The sequence below is a fragment of the Microcaecilia unicolor genome, chromosome 14 (assembly GCF_901765095.1).
Source record: "Microcaecilia unicolor chromosome 14, aMicUni1.1, whole genome shotgun sequence".
In the NCBI taxonomy this organism is placed as follows: Eukaryota; Metazoa; Chordata; class Amphibia; order Gymnophiona; family Siphonopidae; genus Microcaecilia; species Microcaecilia unicolor.
The window spans coordinates 28,659,477-28,675,925 of NC_044044.1; the positions used below are offsets into that span (position 1 = coordinate 28,659,477).

Below are 16,449 nucleotides of genomic sequence, written 5' to 3' on the forward strand. Positions count from 1 at the left end.
GGGCATAGAGGATGAAACAGATAGTAGCTTAAACCACAGTTTTGTCTGAAATGCATTATTTTGTGTTTTTCTCAATCTGTTCTCTAAAGGGCGCTCCTACCCTTGTCATCTGCAACAGGAAGTTTCATCTCACCTTGCAGTAGTTGAGAGCTACATGATGTGACGGGAAAGTTAGCCATGATAGACACACCACATCCTACTTGTGCAAAATTGAACTTTTTTTTCTTACACAGATGACTAGCAGGTCACAGTCCGACTTTCTGAAAAACTAAACAGGGAGATCAGTTGAGCACAGACATCATGATATTCTTTTTCCTGATCTTTTGGTTACTGTTGGGTAAGTTGAAAATGCAATGATTTGAAACTGAAATATGTATTTTTGAAGTACTCCACAGAATTATTGCCATATCGAATGTCAGTACTGTTTATGAACAATCTATGCCGATTTACAGATTTGATAGCATATTAGTCAAATGTAACAAAAAAAAAATCATTGTTTCTTTTGTCCATGGTATTCAATGAAGCTACAAAGCAGTAAATTTAAAATGAATTGGAGAAGATTTGCCTTCACTCAACGTGTAATTAAACTCTGGAATTCGTTACCAGAGAATGTGGTAAAGGCGGTCAGCTTAGCGGGGTTTTAAAAAGGTTTGGACGGCTTCCTAAAGGAAAAGTCCATAGACCGTTATTAAAATGGACATGGGGAAAATCAACTGCTTATTTCTGGGATAAGCAGCATAAAATGTTTTGTACTTTTTGGGGATCTTGCCTGGTATTTGCGATCTGGATTGGCCACTGTTGGAAACAGGATGCTGGGCTTCGTGGACCTTTGGTCTCTCCCAGTATGGTGATACTTATGTACTTATAAAACTTATACTGATATCTCTTTTTATATGATATACCAAAAGATTTTTCACATTTTGGGTGTACAGGGGAAAAAGCTTGGTACATTTGTCTGTAATAAAACATTTTGAAATGGATTTACAATTATTATCTTAACCTAATGTAATCTACCATCTTTATATTTTTAGGAACTTGTGTTGCCGAAGGAGATAGAGTATTTCAATCTCCTGCCACACTGGATGTTACAGAAGGAGAGAGCACAAAATTGAATTGTAATTTTAGCACAGTTGATAACAGCCCCAATCTCTTTTGGTACAGACAGTATCCAAACCAGCCTCCAGAGTCCATTCTCATTGTTTACAGGTTCATGTCTAAGGAGAATAAGTACTCTGAAGATCGATTTTCTACGATTTTATATTTCGAGAATAAAACTGTTCCCTTGTGGATTTCAGCTGCTTCTATTCAGGATTCTGCTGTGTATTACTGTGCTCTGAGGCACACACTGAGACACACCTGATAGGACCCCATACAAGAAGCTGAGCCAAATTCAGAAAGTTATGCCCTCGAACACACTGCAGGGTTAGAGAGAAATAACCCCTCCAGAGCAATACGTTTATGAGGTGACTTCTGTAAGGGAAGCTACAGAGGCCTAGTCAGATTTCGGTGTGAGGGGGGGTCCAAAGCCTGAGGTAAGGGGGCACATTTTAGCTCTCCCCTGGCGTCGCCGACCCCCCCCCCCCCACCGCCGCCACTGCCACCAACAACTTTGACCCCCACCCCCACCGATAACCCTTTCGACCCCCACCTCCCGCTGCCAATCTTCCCCACCGCCGCCGTTGATTACCTTTGCTGGCGGGGGACCCCAACCCCCGCCAGCCGAGGTCCTCTTCTTCCCGCGCAAGGCTTCGTTCTGTTTCTGTGAGTCTGACGTCCTGCACTCACTCAGGTGTCCTCAGGTAGTTCTAGAATTGGTGCGCGCTTCCCACGCGCTAAAAAATACATTTGGGGCCCTGTTTACTAAGGCGCGCTAGCGTTTTTTCCTGTGTGCTAAAATTAGCGTGCACTAATCTCTAGAGACGCCCATATATTTGTATGGGTATCTCTAGCATTAGCGCACGTTCATTTTTAGCACACACTAAAAACGCTAGCGCACCTATAGTAAGCTTAGGAAACAGGGCCATTTATTTTTTTTAACACGGGAGAGTGTTTGCAGGCAGAGAGTAGGCATGCCCCGCGCTACTCCATCAATATGTGAGCATTGGCGCATGCTAACCGATTAGCGCAGGATTAGCAAGGAAGCTTCCACCACCTACAAAATAGGTGACAGTAAGGGTTCCTGGGCTAATGGCCATACATTAATTGGGAAACGAACACATGGCCATTAATGGACAAAAATGAATTGGAGTCATTTTGCAGCGATGCTAAACATGGCTACTTTTTAGTTACCTTAGTAACTAGGGGCCTTCAGTGACTTTCGTAGGATCTCAAGAAGTGGAAGAAGGAGATTTGGATTCTGGGTTCCCTTTTTCACAGCCCACTGCTCTAACCACCTGGCTCTCTAACAGGCAACTCCCAACTTCTCAGTGACCGGTAAGTAAGACTTCCTTGCACTATTGTGAAAGGGTCCACTGCTTCCCAGCAAGATGGAGCCCTCCACCAGCAGTTTTTCCAGATCTCACCACAATTGCAGACAGTGGCTAGGTCAAACGATTTTTATTATCAAGCCAATAACAGCTGTCACAAACTTCAGTACATAGGTTATCCCCCAAACAAACAGGTTCCAACCACATAGGTTTCCAGTAAAGCAGGTAAGTAAAGCAGGTTTCCAAATACGTCAGGCTTCCAATAAAGCAGGTAAATGAAGCAGGTTTCCAAATACATCAGGCTTTCAATAAAGCAGGTTACTCTCACCTCCAACACCCTTCCAAACCCTCAGGAGCTGGCCATCCCTGCCTTGGAACTCTCCTACTCCATAGAGGCTTCTCCTTCCTCCTTCCATATAATCCATCCAATCATCTTCTTCCCACTCCATAGGCCCCTCTCTATTCCATCTGGGCCGTATGGTATATTGATTGTGTATCCAGGGGAACTGAGCTTCTTCCTTCCACCTCCCCCTAGTGGGGGATGAAATTATAGGCTCAGCCTGGCTATCCCACTGGCTCCCTCTGCTGGAGCTGGGAATCCATTCCCTTGTTTCCAGATTACTCTCTGCCTCCCTCCTTGCAATGGCTTCTGGTACTTGTATTTCAGGGTCTAAGTGCTTCATCCTAGCCCCCCTGGCAGTAGCCTTGCCACACTATATAAGCAAAAAGATGCAGTTATGAAAGAGTAATCACAATAAATGCATTCTACTTTTGCAAAGTGGAACTTTCCTTGCTCCTTTCTCAATGGAGGTGGGTGAATAATGGAGGGATCTGTACTGGGACCAGTGTTATTTAACGCATATTTTTAAATGATCTGGAAATCGGAATGACGAGCGAGGTGATTAAAATTTGCATGTGACACAAAACAATTCAAGGTTCTTAAAACACATGCAGACTGAAAAATTACAGGAAACCGGAAGACTTTGCTTCCAAATGGCAGATGAAATTTAATGCAGACAAAAGCAAAGTGATGCACTCAGGGAAGAAGAATCCAAAACATGATGACCACTGGAGAGAATCAGGGGTGACCCCCCCCAATACCCTCCCAGTGGTCACTGACTCCCTCCCACCCCCCAAAAATATGAATAAAAATATGACACCCTCTTTGGCAGTCTCAGATGTTAGAGCCAGGTCTATTAGAACGGCAAGCAGGTCCCTGGCGTAGTCTAGCGGTCAGTGCAGTGCACCAAAGCTTGGGGGACTCAGGTCCCTATCTCCCTCTACCTGACACATATGTGGTGGAAACTCTGACCCCTCCAAAACTCACTGGAAACCCACTGTACCCACATATATAAGCACACAAATAAGGAACGCATTACCAAAAGAAGTAAAAACTACGTTCGACCATCTAAACTTCCAGAAAGCACTAAAGACGGAAGTGTTCAGAAGAGCATACCCCACCAACCCAACAGAAAAAACCTGGACACTTGCGACGCAATATAAACCAAAGACCGCAACGAACACTACTTGTACCTCATTCCACCACATTATCACTTTGTATTCATTCATACCATGTGTTTGTTAAGACCGGAATCGGCTAACGCCGCTAACGGTAATATGTAAGCCACATTGAGTCTGCAAATGGGTGGGAAAATGTGGGATAAAAAAGAAACAAATAATAATAATAATAATAATAATAATAATATAGATGCCCCCTTCACCCATAAGGGCGATTCTAGTGACGTACAGTTGTGGTTAGTGGGTTTGGGGAGAGTTTTGGGGTACTCAGCAGACAAGATAAGGCAGCAACAGTGAGAGCGTGTTTTTGAAGTCCACTTCATTGTCCATTTATCTCCTGGGATGTCTACTAAAAATGTTGGCCCCTCCTACATCCCAATGGCTTGTGTTCATACATTTTTCACTTGGACTTTTTTTTTTTTTTTTGAAAATGGACCAAAAAAACCAAAACGTCGAAAGCACAAAACCTTGTTCTAAACAGTATTTTTGGGAAAAACAAAAAAGATAGACGTTTTTCTTTTTTGAAAATGACCTTCTTTCCTATGCAAATTTTGGACGTTTTTTTTTTTTGCAAAAAGTCGGACTTCGACGTCATATCAAAATCCCACTACTGTGTGTGTGGGAGTCCTCAGCTAACGTTCCTACCACGGAGGCTGGTGCATCAATAGGTCAGTTTCAATTCCAAGAGGCAACCAAGTGCTGTGGGACTTCCGCGGTGGGGGGGGGGGGGGGGGGTCTGCCTCCCACTTGTGATTGCTAAACTAGCTGCAATGGTAAAAACAGGTGCAGAGTACTCTGCTGTGACTTTAAGGGACATAGACTAAGAAAGAACGCAAATATGTTTTCTGCAAATGACTTAGGAACCCTATTGCAAAGGCACGGGATGGTTAATGCATGGGTAGCGTGAACCAAATCTGCTCTACCGCCAGGGTAGTACGTGCACCTGGTGGTGATTCTGAGTTTGGCGCAAGTCGAATCCCAAGGTAGAACATTTATTTTCCATTTTGTACCACAGAGGGAGCGTTCCTACAAGGGAGGAGTAGCCTAGTGGTTCGTGCAGCAGACTTTGATCCTGGGGAACTGGGTTCAATTCCCACTGCTCAGTGTGCTGCTGCGGCCAAGAAAGCAAATAGAATGTTAGGTATTATTAGGAAAGGGATGTGGTCGCCACACCTCAAAAAAGATATAGTGGAATTGGAAAAGGTGCAGAGAAGGGCGACAAAGATGATTAAGGGGATGGGACGACTTTCCTATGAGGAAAGGCTAAAGCGGCTGGGGCTCTTCAGCTTGGAGAAAAGGTGGCTGAGGGGTGATATGATAGAGGTATATAAAATAATGAGTGGAGTGGAAAAGATAGAAATGGAGCGTCTGTTTACGCTTTCCAAAAATACTAGGACAAGGGTGCATGCGATGAACCTGGAGTGCACTAAGTGTAAAACAAATAAGAGAAAATTTGTCTTTACTCAGCGCATAATTCGACTCTGGAATTCGTTGCCGGAGAATGTGGTTAAGGCGGTTAGCTTAGCAGAGTTTAAGAAAGGTTTGGGCGGCTTCCTGAAGGAAAAGGCCATAGAATGTTATTAAATGGACGTAGGGGAAAACCCACTATTCCTGGGACAAGCAGTACAAAATGCTTTGCTCCGTGGATCTTGTCGGGTGATTGTGACCTAGATGGGCCACTGTTGGAGACAGGGTGCTGGGCTAGATGGACCTTTGGTCTGTCCCAGTATGTCTTATGCAGCTCCTTGTGACTCTGGGCAAGTCACTTAACCCTCATTTGTCCCAGGTACAAATAAGTACCTGTATATAATGTAAACCACTTTGAATGTAGTTGGAAAAACCACAGAAAGGCAGTATATAAGTCCCATTCCCTTTCCCCCTTTCCTGGCAGTAATCGGTAGCACAGCCATCTTAGCACACACTGCATGGTTACCGCACATAAGCCCTTACTGCTAGGTCAGTGGCTGGAGGTAAGGGCTTAGGCCATAAATAGGCATACACTAGTTTTAATTTTTGTGCACTCCCATTTCCCTGACCATTAAAAAAATGGCCTTTTTCCCAGCCACAGGAAAAAGTGGCCCAGCGAACGCCCAAAAGACGTATCCTCACTTCCGCAGGCTACGTTTCACTGCGGCTTTGTAAAAGGACCCCTTAATTTCTTGTTCTTGAAAAAAAAACCCAGATATGCTTTGAATTCTGACGAGGCAAAATAGTGAGAAAATGAAAATCAACCGATTTTTCATGTCAGATTAATCCACGGAGGTTTTAAACTACTGTATTTCCACAGAAAAATCCACAATTCCAGGAATAACATGTATAGAATGTTTGTACGTTTGGGAAGCTCGCCAGGTGCCCTTGGCCTGGATTGGCCGCTGTCGTGGACAGGATGCTGGGCTCGATGAACCCTTGGTCTTTTCCCAGTGTGGCATTACTTATGTACTTAAGTCCAAAAACCACTACTAAATTGACTTGGGAAAAATCCACAATTTCAGGAATAACATGTATAGAATGTTTGTACGTTTGGGAAGCTTGCCAGGTGCCCTTGACCTGGATTGGCCGCTGCCGTGGACAGGATGCTGGGCTCGATGGACCCTTGGTCTTTTCCCAGAGTGGCATTACTTATGTACTGGCAAATAGTTGAAATGGTAAAGTGGTTTAGATTACTGATTCTTTTGAGATCCTCCTAAGATTATAATCCCAAGAGCCCCAAATATAGTTTAAGTTCCTCACTTTGCTTCCTGCTGGAGAAAGCCTTCAGCTTGAAGCTGTTGGCAGAGCTGCTGAGGCAGAGACCTACTTATTCTCCAGAGCTTCTGAATGTACTGAACCTAAAAATTATTTGTGGTAATTTTCAGGACTATGTTTGCTATTTGGAAATGAGCAAGGCAGAAATCATCCATTCATGCGATAACCTCTTCAAATAATATGCTGTAAGTATCTCTGTATTTGCTTTCATCTTTATTGTTTACCCACCTTGTCATTTTCAGTCCTTTAAGTGCTAAAATGTCATGTCCTAAATTTAAAGGTGCAGCGAAGGGCGACTATAATGATAGCGGGGATGGGACAACTTCCCTATGAAGAAAGACTAAGGAGGCTAGGGCTATTCAGCTTGGAGAAGAGACGGCTGAGGGGAGACATGATAGAGGTATATAAAATAATGAGTGGAGTGGAACAGGTGGATGTGAAGCGTCTGTTCACGCTTTCCAAAAATACTAGGACTAGGGGGCATGCAATGAAACTACAGTGTAGTAAATTTAAAATAAATCGGACAAATTTTTTCTTCGCTCAACGTTTTGTGTAATTAAACTCTGGAATTCGTTGCCAGAGAATGTGGTAAAGGCGGTTAGCTTAGCAGAATTTAAAAAGGGGTTAGACGGTTTCCTAAAGGACAAGTCCATAAACCGCTACTAAATGGACTTGGGAAAAATCCACAGTTCCAGGAATAACATGTGTAGAATGTTTGTACGTTTGGGAAGCTTGCCAGGTGCCCTTGGCTTGGATTGACCGCTGTTGTGGACAGGACACTGAGCTCAATGGACCCTTGGTCTTTCCCAGTGAGGCATTACTTATGTACTTCATTTACAGGGTTAAGCTGGGAAACACCAAAAGAATATTTATTCAGTTGCAGGATATGTAACGATCTGGATTTGGAAAGGACTAAAGGACAGAGCATGACTCAGAAACTCAGTAAGTTCTTCTATAGCATGTTAATGTTCTCTGAGCATTTGTCTCGTTTTATCTTTTCTTTCCATTATCTCTTGTGTTTCTGTTTCCCTACAGTTGAAGCAGAAGGAATGGCAGTCAGGAATGAAACCAGAGTCACAGAATTCATCCTCCTTGGACTTTCTAGCAATCCAGATTTACAGTTACCATTCTTCATATTTTTTCTATTGATGTACCTGCTCACCATAACTGGGAATCAACTCATTGTGGTAACCATCTATGTGGACTCTCAGCTGCACACTCCTATGTACTTCTTCCTCAGCAATCTGTCCTTCATCGATTTGTCCTTTTCCACAGTCACTGTCCCTCAATCCCTTGCTAACTTTCTCTCGCAGAGCAAAACCATCTCTTTCAGAAACTGTGTTGCTCAAGTATTTTTCTTGCACTTATTGGGGGGGACAGAATGCTTTCACCTGACCCTGATGGCTTATGACCGCTACGTTGCCATCTGCAATCCTTTGCGTTATACCACAATCATGAACAGACGAGTCTGTATCCTGATGGTGATTTCTACATGGGTAGGTGGTTTGATCCATTCCTTCGCACAGACGTTACCAACAATTCAGCTGCCCTTCTGTGGTCCTAATGAGATAAATCATTTCTTTTGTGACACCCACCCCTTATCTTTGTTGGCTTGCTCTAGCACCTTTTTCAGTGAAACCGCCGATATATTCAACAGCGGATCCTTAGCCCTTGTTTCTTTCTTGGTGCTGATCACGTCTTATACCTACATTATCTCCGCTATCTTAAAAATGAACTCAAACGAGGGAAGGCGGAAAGCCTTCTCTACCTGTGCCTCCCACCTCATGGTGGTTGCTTTGACCTTCGGCCCCAGTGCGTTCATCTATTTGAGACCTTCAGCGACTATTCCGGGTGAGAAACTGCTGTCTGTTTTTTACACCATCGTGACCCCGTGGTTAAACCCTTTCATTTATACACTCAGAAATGAGAAGGTGAAAAAAGCTATGAGGAAGCTGGTAGGTAGGAAATGTACTTTTCATGCTATGCATACGAACTGATTTCTTGTCCATTTAAAGAAAGACATCATTGTGTAAATCATCTGTTCTCGCTGCTTAATGTATGCTCTTTAATCTGTTCTAAAATTATGGCTATTTTTACCTTGATATTTTTCTTTTAATAGAATTTCTTTTGACAGGTGTAATCAGTGCACTTTTTCAAGTGAAAAAGGTGCCGGTACTCAAATGTTAGGCCACCCTTCAGGGGTGGGGGTAATCACTGAGGGACCCTCCCCACAATAGCCAGGCCCCCTGCAACCAGTCCCAGAACCTATGACAAGGCAGAATTGGTGTGTAGAGTCTCAGCTCTTTCATTAAAACTTGAGGACCATGGGTCAATTTTAGCAGCCAATGGAAAAGGTGCCGGTACTCAGTACCCCCAAGTACCCCCTCAAAAAAAAGCCCTGGGTGTAATAAAGCTGAATGAATTATACTGTTGTTTGAGAAAAGTAACAAAGAACTGTAATTTATATAAATATATGTTCTTTATACTTGTATTGATGGTGTTTTTTATTAAAATTATTTTTCCAAATTCAGTAGTACTTTAGTTCTAAGACCCTGAAGTTAGATCTAGGGGTGCTGGGGGGTTCTCTCGAATTCATCAGTTGAAGAATAAGGATACCGCTTTCATTAGCAGGTAAGATCTAATTTCTCCTTATACCTCACTTGATATAACGTACAAAATTCTACTATTAGTTTTCAAAATCTGCTTCTCCAGCGAGCCGCTATACTTAGCTCGCTACCTACTCCCATATGCTCCCACGTGTCCCCTTAGATTTGCACAACACCATCGCCTCAGTGTCCCTAACTATAGAGATATACATCACGAACACACCAGACGCAGTCATTTTTTTATCTGTTCAAGCCCCAGAATCAGGGCCGGTCAAACCCAGTAAGCGGGGTAAGCACCGCAGGGGGGCGCCTGCCTTCAAGGGCGGCACTGCACCGCCATACCACGCCACCCTTGGGGGTTTAAATCTTTTATTTACCTCCGTCCCAGTGTCCGCGTCATTTCAAAGCCCTGCCCGTCTCTAGCCTTCCCTCCCTTCGTGAGTTCGTTCCCGCAGAATCCCACCTTCTGACGTCATTTCCTCGAGGGCGGGACTCTGCGGGAACGAACTCACGAAGGGAGGGAAGGCTAGAGACAGGCAGGGCTTTGAAATGATGTGGCCGCTGGGACGGAGGTGAATTTTAAAAAAGACTTAAGCCACGCAGGGTGGCAAGAAAAAAAAGGGTGATGTTGGGGGGAGAAGAGGGCGGGCAGGTGGCCATAAATGGGAGGGGGATGGGGCAAAGGAGAATCGCTGGACAGGGGCAGGGTGGGAGAAGAGAGAAAGGAGATGGGGGGCCCCAACTGATAGTCTGCAGGGGGCGCCAGAGACCCTAGGACCGGCCCTGCCCAGAATTATGGAACTCATTACCACAACAAAATTAAAGTACGAAATGGACATAATTCAACTCCTCCGCTGCACGTTGCCTAAATGTGACTGCGCCACATGAACTTTACCCTACCACAATATCACTTTGTATTTGCTGTCACCGGAGCCGGCAAACGTCTTCCGGTACTACGTAAGCCACATTGAGCCTACAAATATGTGGGGAAATGTGGGATACAAATGGTACAAAAACTACAGTGGCATACCAAGGGGGGGCGGTGGGGGTGGTCCGCCCCGGGTTCACACTGCTGGTGGGGTGCCGCGCGTCTGTTGGCAACGCTCGTTCCCTGCTCCCTCTGCCCCGGAACGGGTTACTTCCTGTTCCGGGGCAGAGGGAGCAGGGAACGAGCGAAGCCAACAGGCTAGCGGCACCCCCCCCCCCCCAGCAGGTAAAGATGCATCTGGAGGGTGTGTCGTTTCACTGGGGGGAGGTCCTGTCCGTCATTTTGCCTCTTGGGGGGGGGGGTGCCGCGCGTCTGTCGGCAACGCTCGTTCCCTGCTCCCTCTGCCCTGGAACAGGAAGTAACCCGTTCCGGGGTAGAGGGAGCAGGGAACGAGCATTGCCGAAATACGCGCGGGCCCCCCCCCCCCCCCAGCAGGTATAGATGCACCCTGGGGGGGGTCTCCGTGGTTTCACCAGGGGGGCCATCGGCGATCTGCCCCGGGTGTCAGCCACCCTAGGAATGCCACTGAAAAAATATAAATAAATTCAAGACTTGCAGGTCAATATTTACGGTTAGCATTTTAAAAAAAATGCTGGCTGCAGTGTTTAAACATTTACCCGGGTATTCAGATCCAGATGCTCTTCAGATATCGGTGCTGAATATTTGATTAAACCTCTGACTATTTCAGTTATCTGGATATCAGTAATGTTCAGGGTCAGTATCTTGGTATCTTCCTGGATAACTTAGGACAGCTTTTACCAAATAGTTATCCAGATAATGGTACTGAATAGCATTGCTACCTTGACATTTTCTGTCTTCACTCTGGCTCTGCCCCAGACTATCCTGATACTATTCGGAAAGAGAGTAATTTAAATATTGGGTGCCACAAATAAGACACCTAAGATGCAGCCCACTGAGCACCTGTGTCATTACTAAATAATATTGGAAACTGGCATCAATACACCTACATATAGGTGGTCACTAATACCTCGTCAATAGGGGATAAAATATTATGCACTTACATGCCGCTCTTTGGCACATAATTTCTAGAATTCTGTAAGTTATGCCCATAAATGTTGGTTCTGCCTATTAACAGTTTTAGGAGCAAAGCTACTGAAGCACTACTGTAGCACTATAAGCATTATGCTCAGCCATCCATGTGTCTATATGGACTTACGTAACATACATGGTCCTACATGCATGGCACTATCCTGCATTAAGAACCTGATTATTTATGTATTTGTTACATTTGTATCCCACATTTTCCCACCTATTGCAGGCTCAATGTGGCTTACATAGTACCGTAAAGGCGTTCGCCAATTCCGGTATGAACAAACACAGTAATGTTGTGGTAGAATAAGGTTCGTGAGTATAGACACATTAGGGAATCGTAGAGAGGAAGAGTTATTATATGTCCATTACGAGCTTTGGTTTCGTTGTGTTGCAGGGTACAGGCATTTAAGTTGGGTCGGTAGGGTATGCCTTTTTGAACAGGTTAGTTTTTAATGATTTCCGAAAGTTTAGGTGATCATAAGTTGTTTTCATGGCTTTTGGTAATGCGTTACAAAGTTGTGTGCTTATGTAGGAAAAGCTGGATGCATAGGTTGATTTGTATTTATTATAATGAGAAAATTCAGATATTTCCTCTATAAAAACTCTAAGACATTGTGGAGACACCCTGTCTAACAGAAGAATAGCAACTCTTGTTTACTGGACACAAGCTGCTGATAAGGTCACGATGTTCCAGGACAATCAAGCTGGTTCCAGGACAATCAAGCAGGTTCTTAATGCACTATCCTGCATTAAGAACCTGAATATAATGAGCAAATTCAGATATTTCCTCTATAAAAGCTCTAAGACATTGTGGAGACACCCTAACAGAAGATTAACACCTCTTGTTTACTGGGCACAAGCTGCTGATAAGGTCACGATGTTCCAGGACAATCAAGCTGGTTCCAGGACAATCAAGCAGGTTCTTAATGCACTATCCTGCATTAAGAACCTGAATAAATGAGCAAATTTGGATATTTCCTCTATAAAAACTCTAAGACATTGTGGAGACACCCTGTCTAACAGAAGATTAACACCTCTTGTTTACTGGACACAAGCTGCTGATAAGGTCACGATGTTCCAGGACAATCAAGCTGTTATCAGTATTGACGCAGGTTGTTATCAGAATGGACGTCAATACAGCAAGCTGTTATCAGAACTGATAGACTTGGATCTACTTGTGTATGTTCTTACGTCAGTAACAGAGATAAGGCTCCCAATTTCTCCATACAAAGGCAGCTCTTGCCAGGGTTAGCTGCCTTGTGCCAACATCCTATCTGAGGGGCTAGATCTTCGTTGGACCAGACTGACATCTGAAGAATACGCTGACATCGACTGTATCAGGTCGTATGTATCCCGAGCATCCCCGCATAGTGCCCTGGGGTTAGAGTGAATCTGTACACTTTAGAGTCTAGCTAGGGATGTAAAAAGCTTTACTCCAAGCTGTCTCTGTAATAGGATAGTCATTTTTTCTGCTACTTTGAATAAATAAGACCCTATTTTTGCAATATTTGGGTGTGGAGTTAGTTTCTTTTATTATTTTGGCACAGTGGGCTTGGATCTAAGGTTAAAGGGAAATACATTTACTTCCGACACTTCCCTCATCAATACTAGCCTGGTCGGGACCCCCTTTTCATTATAAGTGCCGGGTACCCCAATAACACCCTAAAACAGAGTGTATCTGTTTTGCACCCACACAGTGAATGTAAGAAAGCACGGGACAGGCATGCGGAATCTCTTTGGAAAAGGAGGAGTTAGTGGTTACTGAGGATGAGAAGACTGTATGGTCCATTTGCTGCCATGTCGCTATGTAACTGTGGAAGAAGTATAGATTCAGTGATAATTCTAAAAAAATATATTTACTGAGTGAAGATCTGATTGTCCTTGACGTAGCCTCAAGAACATTGTTTTTTTCACCAAATTATTGATTTCTGGTTCTAAGGTCAATTTAGAGTCTAGAAGAACACCTAAGACTCTCATTTCTTTTTCAATGTTTCACCTGTTGCTAATGTTAATCTCTAACAGGTGTTTATTCATAGTCTCCAAACCAAATAATCTTTGTCTTAGATTTTTTTTCACCTTAAAAAGAATTTCAAGAGTGCAAGTATCAATCAAAGGCATGTTCTCTTAAACTTTGAAATGTATTCTCATAGGAACATTGTTCAGGGCACAGCAAAAATATACCATCGGCATAAGTCAAAATATAAATTCCCAATCTGGTCAGCATCTTACCAAGCGAACTTAACTATATACTGAACAAACATGGGGAGAGCAGTGAACCCTGGGGAACCCGACAGCCAGGCCACAAAGGGAATGAAACAACTCTAATTTCTTTACTCTATAATTATGTTTTTTTAAGAAATTCACCAAACCAATTTAGTACTGTATCAACAATCCCCAGTTCGCTAAGTCTAAGCATCAGCGCCAAAGTCCAATTGAGATAAACCATTTTTTTGTGTGTTTGTTATTCACCCATTGTCAGTGTTGGCTTCCTCTAGGACAGAGATTGTCACTATTTTTCAAGCCACAGCTACTCTCTCTACAAAACTTCAGCCAATACTATCATTGGATAATGTGGCAGATAGTCTATCGTCCTCCACCATCCTATCTCCAATCCCCATCCCTTTCAAACTGGCTTTCCTCCACTCTCCGGTTTTAAATCTCCCCCCTATAGTTACTACTACTACTACTACTTATCACTTCTATAGTGCTACAAGGCATACGCAGCGCTGTACACCATACACGAGAAGACAGTCCCTGCTCAAAGAGCTCACAATCTAAAAATGGAATGTTGCTAGTGGAATAGCAACATTCCATGTAGAATCTCAAGTAATAGCAACATTCCAGAATCTCAAAAAGCAACAACAGAATCTCCAATAGTAGCAACATTCCATGTAGAATCTCAAATAGTAGCACTAGTAGCAACATTCCAGAATCTCAAATAGTAGCAACAGAATGTCAACTAGCAGCAACATTCCATGTAGAATCTCAAATAGTAGCACTAGTAGCAACATTCCAGAATCTCAAATAGTAACAACATTCCATGTTCCACTGCACTAACCACTAGGCTACTCCTCCTCTAGCAACATTCCATCTAGAAGCCTGCCCTTGCAGATCAGCAACGCGGCCGAGCAGTCTTCTGTTCATGTGAGTCTGACGTCCTGCACTTGCAGGACGTCAGACTCACAGAAACAGAAGCCTGCGCGGCCGCGTTGCTGATCTGCAAGGGCAGGCTTCTACATTACTACTACTAGTACTTATCACTTCTATAGTGCTACAAGGCATACGCAGCGCTGTACACCATACACGAAAAGACAGTCCCTGCTCAAAGAGCTTACAATCTAGATAAGACAGGTAAACAGACAGAACAATTAAGGGTAAGGGAATAAATAGGTGAGGTTAAAGGACAGGGCAAGTGAGTAGTGGTTAGGAGTCAAAAGCAGTGGTAAAGAGGTGTGCTTTGAGTTTGGACTTGAAAACAGCCAAAGACGGGGCTATAGTTCCTCTGAGGCTTGCAAGTGGTGCCTTCTTTTAAACAGCTATTCTGTTTTCTCCCAGCACCCGAAATCATCTTATTCCACTCTGGTAGACAGAGACCAGGCAACATGAGCAGTTTGGCAAGAATTTCAAGAGTGCTTATTTTTATACCAATGTTATCACCTATTAAATAGTGCTTAGATCTTGTAGATTTTCCAGATTTAGGGGGGGGGGGGGGAGCTGTGAAAGAGGAGGCATAGAGGCTGAAATAGATACTAACTTAAACCACAGCTTTGTCATAAATGCATTATTTTGTGTTTTTATCAAACTGTTCTCTAAAGGGCGCTCCTACCCTTCTCATCTGCAACAGGAAGTTTCATCTCACCTTGCAGTAGTTGAGAGCTACATGATGTGACGGGAAAGTTAACCATGATAGACACACCACATCCTACTTGTGCAAAAGAGAAGGTTTTTTCTCTTAGCAGGTCACAGTCCGACTTTCTGAAAAACAAATGAGGGAGATCAGTTGAGAAGAGACATCATGGTATTCTTTTTCCGTATCTTTTGGTTACTGTTGGGTAAGTTGAAAATGCAATGATTTGAAATTGAAATATATATTTTTGAAATACTGCACAGAATTATTGCCATATCGAATGTCAGTACTGTTTATGAACAATCTATGCTGAATTACAGATTTGATAGCATACTAGACAGATGTAACAAAAAAAATCTACTGGTTTATCAATACCTCATTGTTTCTTTTGTCCATGGTATTCAATGAAGCTACAAAGCAGTAAATTTAAAATGAATTGGAGAAAATTTGCCTTCACTCAACGTGTAATTAAACTCTGGAATTCGTTACCAGAGACTGTAGTAAAGGCAGTCAGCTTAGCGGGGTTTTAAAAAGGTTTGGACGGCTTCCTAAAGGAAAAGTCCATAGACCATTATTAAAATGGACATGGGGAAAATCCACTGCTTATTTCTGGGATAAGCAGCATAAAATGTTTTGTACTTTTTTGGGATCTTGCCAGGTATTTGTGACCTGGATTGGCCACTGTTGGAAACAGGATGCTGGGCTTCATGGACCTTTGGTCTCTCCCAGTATGGTGATACTTATGTACTTATAAAACTTATACTGATATCTCTTTTCATATGAACTCTGTAAGGGCTGATATACCAAAAGATTTTTCACATTTTGGGTGTACAGGGAAAAAAATGCTTGGTACATTTGTCTGTAATAAAACATTTTGAAATGGATTTACAATTATTATCTTAAACCTAATGTAATCTACCATCTTTATATTTTTAGGAACTTGTGTTGCCCAAGATGATAGAGTATTTCAAACTCCTGCCACACTGGATGTTACAGAAGGAGAGAGCACAAAATTGAATTGTAATTTTAGTACAACTGATAGTAGCCCCTATCTTTTTTGGTACAGACAGTATCCAAACCAGCCTCCAGAGCCCATTCTCAGTGTTTACAGCTTCATGTCTGAGAAGATTAAGTACTTTGAAGATCGATTTTCTACAACTTTATATCTCGAGAATAAAACTGTTCCCTTGTGGATTTCAGCTGCTTCTATTCAGGATTCTGCTGTGTATTACTGTGCTCTGAGGCCCACACTGAGACACACCTGAT

General features: G+C 43.2%; 1 protein-coding gene and 1 gene segment (V, D, J or C); both read left to right on the forward strand.

The window, feature by feature from the left end:
• The first annotated feature begins 7,738 nt into the window (after nucleotides 1-7,738).
• LOC115457296 (olfactory receptor 1509-like) lies at nucleotides 7,739-8,686 on the forward strand. The gene has a single exon (XM_030186720.1). The coding sequence runs from the start codon at nucleotides 7,739-7,741 to the stop codon at nucleotides 8,684-8,686; it is 948 nt and encodes a 315-aa protein (XP_030042580.1).
• A 6,659-nt stretch (nucleotides 8,687-15,345) lies between these two features.
• On the forward strand, nucleotides 15,346-16,448 carry LOC115457297. The segment is given in 2 exon segments: nucleotides 15,346-15,388; nucleotides 16,120-16,448. Coding segments are annotated over 2 exon segments (366 nt in total).
• The last annotated feature ends 1 nt before the right edge of the window (nucleotide 16,449 follows it).